Genomic DNA, 10,113 nt, shown 5'->3' with positions numbered 1-10,113 from the left:
AGAACCCACGCATGCACAGGGAGAACTTAGAACCAGTTGCAAGTTTTTAGCCATATGTTGCTTCCTGTTTTGCTTGTCTAGAGGCTACAATGCTATTTTGTTTTTAGCAAAGGAGCTCAAACAGTCATGCCACAGATTCTGGCATTTTTTGCCAGTTTTCCGCCACACGGTAATTACCAAAAAGAAATAAGATTTGAAATGAAATATTTCTAAAAATGTAGTCTGCTTTTATTCACTTGTTTTGCCACCAGAGGGAGCTAGTACTACATTCTTGTCATGACAACTGCAACAACTACACTTAAACAGTAGAAATATTCATTCCTATGCTTTTTTCTTATTCAAAAGAAAAGACATTACACTGTAGAGTGTTTTTAATGTCAGTCTGAGCAACAACAAATGTCACACAGTACTAAAAATCAAATGCTGAACATCAGTACTCATAGTACGTTATGATAAAACCTATTACAGCCAAGAGAAAAAAACACCAGCAATCAATGATTGCAGATGAAGGTCCAACACTACCAGATCATCCGGAGTGATCACATGACAAACAATAACCCATTGGGAAGTAACAGTGCAACAAAAGGAACTAACTAAAACCTTCCCTGTCTGATGATTTCTACTTATATACATGTTTTTTTGTTTCTTTTTTTAATGAAAGCTGCAGTGCTGTTTAATGAGATGCATTATGGTCCCTGAATGATAAACATACAGCAGATAGTCATGCACATGCAATCAGGTTTTTCACCGTTTTAAGAAACACCAAACTGTGGGGTTGTTCCTGCTCTACTCCATTCCCAAATGTCTACTCTGAGATGCACAACTCAACACAGGAAGCTAATCTACAGGCAGCACACTGTCACACACGGCTGAGACTGAATCCAGGCTTTCTTTATGTTGTGTGTCGTGGCGGCGCCGTCTTCTCCTGAGGACTAACTAGTGTGTCTCATGCGTACCGAGAGAACTCTTGTATTTTCCTGTCACTCCTTAACCTGTGGATGAAAGGGGGGGGGCAAGTCTTCTTCTGTTTGCCAGAAAGCGCTATCAGAACAAACAGGATACATTCAGACGTATCATTCTAAGGCAGTTTCAGAGCTGGAGGCCTCTTCCTTCAGTCTTTCGTGGGCCGTTGTTTACATGACGCATCCTGCAACAGAGGAGCATGACTATTTATGGACACACATCTGTGTCAGTGGTGTGTCTGCAAGACAAAAAAAAAAAAAAAACAAAAAAAAACACTCTTACTGAACATGTTTCTGTTCTCCCGCGGCACAGCCAGTGGGACACGCAAATCAAAGCCTGACAAATTCGACTCGCCTCTTTAAGAAAAACAAAAGATAGCTGAAATCTCTCCCCGTTCCACAATTATCGTCTTTGTACAAAGACCCGCTTTCCAACAAACACTGATGAAGTCAAAGTCCACTTGACTTAAAGCTCAAACTGAGGGTAGACCATTCTGTAGAAAACAAAATACTTCAGTGGTTTTTCTAGTTTGTTACCACTGTGTCTGTTTTACTGAAGAACATCCGTGTCTCACTTATTGAGGGGGGAAAAAAAATGAACAGATTAGAACGGAGAACAAATGACACAGCAGGCAGTTTTAGTCTTTGGAGCCGACGCTGCTCCCCGACTCTTCTGAAACTTAAGCTCCCTCAGGGAGGCGGAAAGGAGAAATGGGGATCGCGGGAGCGGTTTTGGTCCAGTTTGAGGAACCCATTCTCCTCTCATGCTCCGGGAGTACCGGCGTGCTGACCCATGAGCGGGTCTCCGCCCTCCTGGACGGGGGTGGTCTCGTGCTCGGCCGTGATCACGATGGTGTTCTCGTCTATGAGCTCGCAGGTGGGGTTGGAGAAGGCTGAGAGGGGCAGGGAGATCCTCTGCATCTCACGCTCGTACCGCCGCTGCTCATGCTGCTTCTTCAGGCTTTGACCCCTAAAGAGGAAAACACAGAACACAGTTATGTTATTTGAAAGCGCACAAAAAAGGAGGAAAATGCTGACATGATAAGAATTGAACACGTTCACTGGAGTTCTACACGTTTTATCAGGAAAAGGAAAAACTGGTCTCTTTTTTGCTTCACAAATAAAGAGTGTGTGAGTGTGGCATGCATTTTCATATCTTGAAGAATAACATTCATCAAATCTGTCCAGCTTTCTTTTCCCCGCTGCACGATGTTGCCACCATCACGTTAAAGGTGAAGGTTGTGTTATAAGGGTGATGTCCAACCTTAGCACCTTGGCTCTCAGCCAAAGTGTTTTGCGTTTAAGATTAAACTTAACTTTGATCTGTTTATCCCACATCTTTGCCATGTTCTCTATAGGATCTGAAGACATGTTTAGACCACCGTTCTTATATTGTAGTTGTTAAACAACGAGCCTTAATCTGCATCGACATGTTAACGCTTCTCAAAAAAAAAAAACACAGATCAGAAATTGATTGGTGCAGATCACGATCTCCTTCAGCCCTCAGTGGTCCTGAAGCTGTTATTTGTTTCAGAAAACTGGAAAAGTGGCAGATTTCAAGCAAACACCAAGGACTGATGAGTGATCGAAAATCTGACTGGGAGAGTTTATCTTTTCCAAAGCAGCAGGGTGGTGAGAAGCTACGCTCAGTGGTTTTTTTTGCTGTTCTGGATTCAAAACAAACTTTTCAGTGAAAACGCCTCCCGTCAGCCAACCGCTTCCAACTTCTTGCCATCACAACACGGCCTTCAACTCCATCCATCATCGGGGATCTGTTAACTCCTCTGCTTTATGCCAGACTGTTTCCAGAAACTTTCTGACGCCTGTTGCTTAGCAAACAGCCCACGCTAGCTTTGTTCCTGCTATTTTAGCCTCTCTGTTTGGCGAAACGAGCTGCTAAGCTGAAGACGCGAATCAAAGCGGGAATGGAGTTTCTCAATTTTTCAATTGAAATTATGAATGGAAGAGAAACGGAAGAAGGCTTGTTGACCTCATCAAGAAATGTAATTCAAGTTTAAATTACGCTGCACTGCTCATCGTTTGCGTTTTAAGAGAACAAGCTTTCAAGTAATCATCCTAAACACACCACAGCTGACCTGGGGAAGTAGGGAGTAGAAATATGATTTTGTTTCTGTGTAAGAACAGCGGTGCATTCCCGAATACTCAGCTGTCAGATAGCAAGGAGTTTTTCTAGTAAACAAAGTATAACTTTTTTTTTTTTTTTAAATCAGCAAGAAAAGTTTAGGGATGGTGTGGGAGACAAATCTAAATTTATTACATTAGTAACCACTGTCAGAAAATAATTAACAGCCTGAAACTTAATCTTGGCACTAAATCTCTAAGCTTGAACTGGGCGTTGGGTAACTGGAAGACGCTCTTTCTGATATGCTGCTTAAAGTGGTGACCAAGCCATGCCTATCCGATCCACTTTATGCCTTGTTTGTTTAAAAATGTGTTTCACCCACAGTCTACAGCCCGTCCTCATTACTGGGGCTGCAGATGAATCGATGAAACTGGAGATTTCACAGAAAAATGAGCAGTAACCAGCAATAGACGATTCTCAGCTTGGTTGGCCTTAAGTTGGGAATTCAACAATCAGATTTCTTTTTTGTTCTTGAGTGAAAGCTCCATATCTGAGCGACACGAGGATGTAATAACTACAACTTTTTTTGATATGGAGACTGTTGATACTTAGTGAAAACTCAAAGTTAGCTACTTTTCAGTGTCAAAAAAATGCAGAGGACTGTTTAGAAGGAAATCACTTTTGCCACAACATGTCTGCAGTTCCTTCAATTGTGAGAGCAAGACTTTGAGCAGATAACAGGAAGGACATGCACAATCCAATGTTTCATCTTAAGGTAAAAAGTCTCTATAGAGAATACACACAGAAACTGCTGCTTCCACTGTGCGAGTCGCACTTAGTTCCAGATTTAGTTTAAACCTGTTTTAAAGTGGCTTCTCTCTAACACATGATGTGACATTGACTCTCCTCCTAACATTAATTATCCACTAATTAATGTCAATAAGATCAATATCAGCAGATGAAAACTTTGCCAAAATTGGAAAATGGCCACTAAAGTCTACCCAGTACACCTCTAGTTAATATGAGATCCATAACACCTGCTCATCTACCAAATTCCTGAAGAGCATGACACTGGACACTGAGGACAAGTATTAGGCCTCTGACATAACACTCTTCTCCTCCTTATTAATAATCTCCTCCTAAAATAGACATCTATGACGAAAGCTCTGCTAATAAGATGAGACAGCCGAGCTCAGATCTGAGAGGGTACTTTGGATTGTTCTGCCGGGACTCTCAGTACCCTCTTTCATATTATATGGGCCATTATATCCCATGTTACATAACTAGAGATGTGAAAGAGGAGGCTTTTCTACCCATTTAACCCCATCGTCCCTGAACCCTTCCCCTCTCACAGCATCAAATAAGGAAGATTAGAAAAGACCTGGAGGAGCTTCATTTTCTGATAAGCTGTTTGTAAAACGGTCAACAAAGTCTAATTGGAAAAACAGACTTGAGAGGCGAGTGTGAGCAACAGATGAAACCACAGATGTGTGTGCAATTATGTCATCTTCTCATGCCCATTTCTCTGTAAATGTCTGACATGCAAAAACATTTCCCAAAAGAGAGAAGACAACTGACAACACGGAGGTTAATGCAAGACAATAAGATAATAATGGGTTGACCAGTCTGCTAAGCTGACTGGTTACATTTTATCCATTGTTGGTCTTACTGGTGCATGTGGAGGATATTTGTTCTAACCTTTAAAAAAGGGGTTTGTGTTATAAGCCTAAGGTTAAACTAAACCTCTGCGATTTAGCAAAAAAGACACATAACTTTCTCAACACGTTTTTTTTTTTTTTGTAAAATGTGTTACTGCATTGTGGAGAACAAAATGATTTTTATTTATTTACTGCTGTGAACTCAACTGGCAGATTCTGCTAAACAGCCGATTAAAAGATGAATCAACCTGCTGCTTCAGTGTGCGTGAATCTGTAAATGTGATCTAAGCTGTTGACACTGGTGCTGTTGTGAATCTGATACTCGGTGAGACGGTGTTATTGTTGCACAATGTTTTTGGAAAAATACCAGTGGGGAGTTCACACATGACTGTTGCACAGTCAGGGCTTGGCAGATTAATGGAAAGCAGTGCAGGCTTTGCAGCAGCAATTTTTGGCTTTGAGTATAGAAATTAGATTTATTGGCACAGATTTTGATAATTCTGGGAGATCAGTGATCGGCCGGTACTTACATGTGAAGCCGATCTTATCTACCTCAGCAAACGTCTAAAAATCAGCCACTGTCTTCTTCTGCGCTGCCATGACAGAAGTTTGACAAACGGACCGGCCCACCAGGTCACGACTGCACATTTGCAGTTAACAACAGTCACCCCACTGTTGAAAAAGGTCTGTGACTTTCTTGCAATATGTAGTGACATTTCAGACAAAAAAAAAAAGGTTTCTGCCAAAATCGGAATCAGCAGGTCATGCTTTTTAAAGATCGGTAATCGGTGATCAGCCAGAAAACTGCAATCGGTCCACCTCTAATAGAAATTCTTCATAAAAGAGACCAGAAGAGTTCTAGTTTATCCCAGTATGTATTGGAATTAGACATACTTCAAACACAAAAGCCAAAATGATATGAAAATGCTAAGTTTTAAATACTAACCTTTTATAAAAGTAGCCAAGCGTGATGCCCACTCCCAGGATGATTATAATTGCCATCATAAGGCTGCCCAGGACCATGCCTGCAAAAACAGGAAAGCCCTGAATTTCATGTGCATCACTTAAAACAAAATCAAGCTGCAGATTTATGTAAACAGCAAGCACACGGGACGTGTGTCATGGACTCATAAGAAGAACACCGTACCAGTGGTTCCCAGGTCCTTCTTCTGTTTGGGTCCTGTTCTCACTCTCTGGCTGATGCCCATCACTGGCTGCACAGCAGCAACATCTCTCTGTTCACCCGGCGTGGCTGCCTGCAAGCTCTGCGTGGAGGAAACGATCTCTGTAGGTCTGAGGGACCCGACCTCAGCTGGCGCAGCTGGCGCAGCCGTCGTTTGCTCTAGAAACGGAAGAAAATGACAGATTTAAACACCTCTACATGTGTCCATGTTGTGCTGCTGTCCTAATTCAAAAATGTTAAACACATACAGCTGACATTAGTGGCAAATTTATACCATTAATGCCAGTTGATGCATACTCTACATATACCAAAGATCATACTGGAGGCACTTTTCCAGCATCTAGCGGAAAAGTGCCACTAGATGCACTTTTCAGTTTGACAGCAAGCTGTTTTTTTTTTTCTATTAGAATTAAGGCAGACCTCAAGTATCCCTGGCCCAGGATCGATACAATTCTTCTTTCCTTTTTTCATGCTAGTTCTGCATGCAGTCTGAGTCACTACAGCAAAACAACATTCTTCATGAATTATGGATACTAACGGCACTCTTCAGGTATTGCTCAAATTATTTGTTTTGACGTTCAGAAGGACACTGCTTCTGCTAGAATAATCTCTGTCTCCGTTATTCTTTTCAGACTCAACTGGAAGTGCGTCATCCGGACTGTGTGGTTTCTAATTATCGCCGCTCTGCAAGCATCAGTGCTGACGCAAACCCCCTCCCAAACTGAGCCTCTTCCTGAATTATTGCTCCAACCTACACTGCTGAGAGGACTGTTGGATGGATTTTCTCCTTTTTTTTTTTTTTTTTAAAAAAAAAAAAAAAAAAAAAAAAAAAAGAGGACCGGAAATAAACATGCTCAACTCTCAGTCAAGAGCAACATAAGATGAGAGTTACAGACTCCAACGTCTGCACACCAAGTCTCTGCTCAGTTTCCTCCCACAGGGTTGTTTACGACTTCAACCAAAGTTAAAAGGCCTGAAGCCATGAACTGAAGCAGCCAATGAGCTGCTGTCTCCAAGAGGAAACGGCTCCTTTGCGCCAATGAGAGCAGCTTTGGGGCTGGGTCAAAGGGCGGAACATTTCCCCCCCATGTGCGCAGCTTTGTTATTGTCTCACTTCTGCTGGTGTCTACCAGGAGCCAGAAACAAAGGAGAGCATACATGACTTATCACGACTCAGACCAACTGACCTACTACAGCTCATAGTTTGAAAAGCTGAATGAAGCTGAAGGAAAGTTGTCTGATCTTCCACATCGAGCTAGGAAAGAGTTCACAACTAAACTGCAACTAGTTTTGTGTTGAGTTGGAAGACTGTGTTTTTGATAGTTCAGAGAAGCTAGAACAGTGTTAGATTTGAATAAAGGCAACATGACTCCCCACCCAGGGTGCCAATCTGCCAGGGATCAACTCAAGTTCTTTGGGAAATCTTCCAGTTGTGTCTCGAGGGGTTTACCATCACTTGTTCTGCTGTCTAGTCTACAGGAACGGAAGAACATAGTAAAATGTGGCCCTACAACATGACTGGCTAATGACCATGATTCAAGATTCCTGCTTTTGATGTGGTTTTTTGGGGGGCATTAGAACCACTCAATATGGGAACCAGCATAAAAATAATTTATAGATTGATAAAACATAGGCTAATTTATTCTACACTTTTTCAAAAACCACAGTTTTTATTTATGAAGCCTATTTGCGAAAAAGAAGGTTCTTCATTTCTGTGAAAGAAATTTCCAACAAATGAAAGAATCATTACTGTTACAGTTTTCAACAAATCCCTTTTTCTTTTTTTTTTTTGAAGGGAAACTAATCAATACGCTGCACATAACTCAAACACATTAATCATTACTGGGTGCAGCGTTTGCTCACCTCTGCACGTCTCAATTGCACAGAACTGCCTCTGGATTGTTCCATCTGGGGCTGCAATGTAGCACCAGGGCCCCTCAGAGGCGTCCGGGTTTCTGCAGCAGTTGTGATCTCCAGCACCTACAGAGCAGCCGATAAAAGCAGAAGAGCTCCGTTACTGATTCTTCGCTTGGGAAAAAAAAAAAAAAAAAAAAAAAACAGGCCCCGTCTCTGTTCCAGTAGATAAACCACTGGATTCACGACTTATTCACAGCACTTCATCACAGCATAATGAGAAGCAAACAACAGAGACAGCATCTGCTGCATCAAAGAGGCCATTTAACACCACAGACAGACTCCTCTCCGGAGCACAGGCTGTAAAAGCCATGTAGTTATTGTTCTATACGTCAAAAGTTATTTGCTTATTTTGCTTCCATTTATCATCTTTATCAGGCCGACACGTCAACAGATGTCGTTTGTTGCCCTGTGGGGACACTGTTGCAACCGTCAACACGTGTGACATTTCAAATGTGATCAGAGACACTAGACTCAGCAAAACGAGGAGAAATTAGAATCAAAGTCAATCAAATTAGAATCATGAAGCTTCAAAGATCACATCAGCGTCTGTTTACCTGTCTGTGAATCTGGGTGCACTTCAACATCATAGTCCCTTGTTATGTTGATCCAGTTCAGACAAGTCAGACCTGTGGAGGAGCTCTGCTGTTCTCCTCTGTAGTCCAAACCTCTGGATCTCACACAGTCTGAGAAATGAAACATGAGAATAGGAGGTAAAAACGTGTGCAATCAAAACTGTCAGAGCCGTTTTAAAACTCAACAAAGACGACCCTTAAGCAAATATTATTGCTATTTTACGTACCTGAACTTAATTCTGTTACTGACACAAATTGACCATAAAAGCACAATAAAAAGACCAAAGTGAGCAGGTTTACCTCTGTGCCCCCCGCTCGGTGTGCTGCCTTCCACGACGGTGGCGCTCAGAAAAACAATGTGCAAAGAAAAAAACATTTTGGAAAACTGCCGGGCTGAATTCACCGACAACATGGTGATTTTTTTCCCCCCCTCTCTCCTCCTTTCTGTAAAAGTTATAATTTGTAAGTATTGGAGGATCGAAATGAGTGAGGAGCCTATGCATCAGACACACTGCTCCTCTCGCTTCAGTCCCAGCCCTTGTTTTTGTCAAGAGCTGAAGCTTTCTTCGTAAACAGCCTTCAGTGCAGGAGGAAAAGAGGGAGGAGCGCGAATCTCAAGGTCCTAAAGCCTCCTCTTCCTCCTCCTCTTCCTCCTCGGTGTTTTCCCTCTCACTCACGAAGAACTTCAGCTCCAGTCTGTCATCTCAGCCCTGAGAGAAATCATCACCAACATTCATTTAATTCCGTATTTAACCTAACCGTGGAGTTTAATCCGTCTCTATCTGCATGCTGCATCTAAAGCTTTACCTCTTCCCCATCTGCAAACCTACCAGGCGTCTTTTCCCGCTGGCCTCCGTCTAAAGTGGGATCTGCAGAGGATAATAAAGCCTAGCTGCTTCTCTGTGTAGCTGGTAATGAGGCCAGCCGACACGTGACTCAGCCAGAGCGAACTAAACCACTTTTCAAAAAAGATGCTCATCCAGTTTTCCCGGCAATCACGGGAACAAACACACACAGCGTCTGTCCCGTCCTGTACGCTGCGACACACTCTGAACTCTCCCGGTAGGATATTTCCTTCACATTCAAACTGCCTCAAGAATATTCTCCCACTGAGATCCTTTTCGGGGGCTTGTATCGCCTTCTATTCTTTAAGGGGGTTGAAGCTGGCTGTCAACGAAAGATGTTCATTATTAACAGAAACGTCACTGGTGGCAGCCATTCTAAACGGACCTGGTTATTCTCCCGAAGTGCCGTCTATTTGTACAAAGCTCCTCCGTGGAGTTTCCACCTCACAGAGAGCAACTCGGCTCCCTCAGACTAGCTGCAGCCGCAACGAGCAAACACCTGGCAGAACTGCGAGTCTGCTGAGCTCAGCACGCAACAGTGTTGAAAAGAGCGGGAGCTTCTTAAAGAGACAGAGGCCCGATTTCAAGACGTCAAATTTCTTGCAAGTCATTTTTGATACATACAGCATTTTTATAACTGAAACTAACGTAGTTGCTTGATTGTGCTAGAGAATTATACTATGTGCCATAATGCTACCACTTCAATTTAACCCCATTTGAGTCAAATCGTAATGGTGCGTTCACACCAAACGCGCTACGAGCATCAAAAAACGCACCTGACGCTTCAAACTCTTCGGCGTGTGCTTTTTTTTTTGGCGACTTCACCCCAAACGCGTTTCAGAAGCGTCTGGTTCAAAGTCTATGTGGAGCGTCAGACGAGTTGGACGGTCAAA

General features: G+C 42.6%; 1 protein-coding gene across 2 annotated transcripts; it reads right to left on the bottom strand.

The window, feature by feature from the left end:
- Nucleotides 1-199: 199 nt before the first annotated feature.
- On the bottom strand, nucleotides 200-9,923 carry pik3ip1 (phosphoinositide-3-kinase interacting protein 1). Of its 2 annotated transcripts, none has more exons than XM_017306797.1 (7): nucleotides 9,183-9,923; nucleotides 8,676-9,085; nucleotides 8,358-8,486; nucleotides 7,750-7,866; nucleotides 5,851-6,045; nucleotides 5,650-5,728; nucleotides 200-1,932 (listed from the first exon to the last, which is right to left on the bottom strand). In XM_017306797.1, the coding sequence occupies exons 2-7, from the start codon at nucleotides 8,785-8,787 to the stop codon at nucleotides 1,725-1,727; spliced, it is 840 nt and encodes a 279-aa protein (XP_017162286.1). In that variant the 5' UTR covers nucleotides 8,788-9,085; nucleotides 9,183-9,923; the 3' UTR covers nucleotides 200-1,724. The 2 variants fall into 2 exon arrangements, with proteins under 2 accessions (XP_017162286.1, XP_008416877.1); XM_008418655.2 differs by having other exon boundaries at nucleotides 9,206-9,923.
- Between the last annotated feature and the right edge of the window lie 190 nt (nucleotides 9,924-10,113).

This window comes from Poecilia reticulata, linkage group LG9 (assembly GCF_000633615.1).
Source record: "Poecilia reticulata strain Guanapo linkage group LG9, Guppy_female_1.0+MT, whole genome shotgun sequence".
In the NCBI taxonomy this organism is placed as follows: domain Eukaryota; kingdom Metazoa; phylum Chordata; class Actinopteri; order Cyprinodontiformes; family Poeciliidae; genus Poecilia; species Poecilia reticulata.
Note: the sequence above shows the minus strand (reverse complement) of the source record. Positions and strands in the feature narration are given on the sequence as shown.

What these genes read in the sequence shown, in the direction of transcription:
- pik3ip1 (XM_017306797.1), bottom strand. Translation starts at nt 8,787, where the DNA reads ATGTTGTCGGTGAATTCAGCCCGGCAGTTTTCCAAAATGTTTTTTTCT. An exon ending in ACCGAGCGGGGGGCACAGAG is followed by an intron (nt 8,487 to 8,675) that starts GTAAACCTGCTC and finishes TTCATTTCTCAG; the next exon opens with ACTGTGTGAGATCCAGAGGT. An exon ending in GCACCCAGATTCACAGACAG is followed by an intron (nt 7,867 to 8,357) that starts GTAAACAGACGC and finishes GCTGCTCTGTAG; the next exon opens with GTGCTGGAGATCACAACTGC.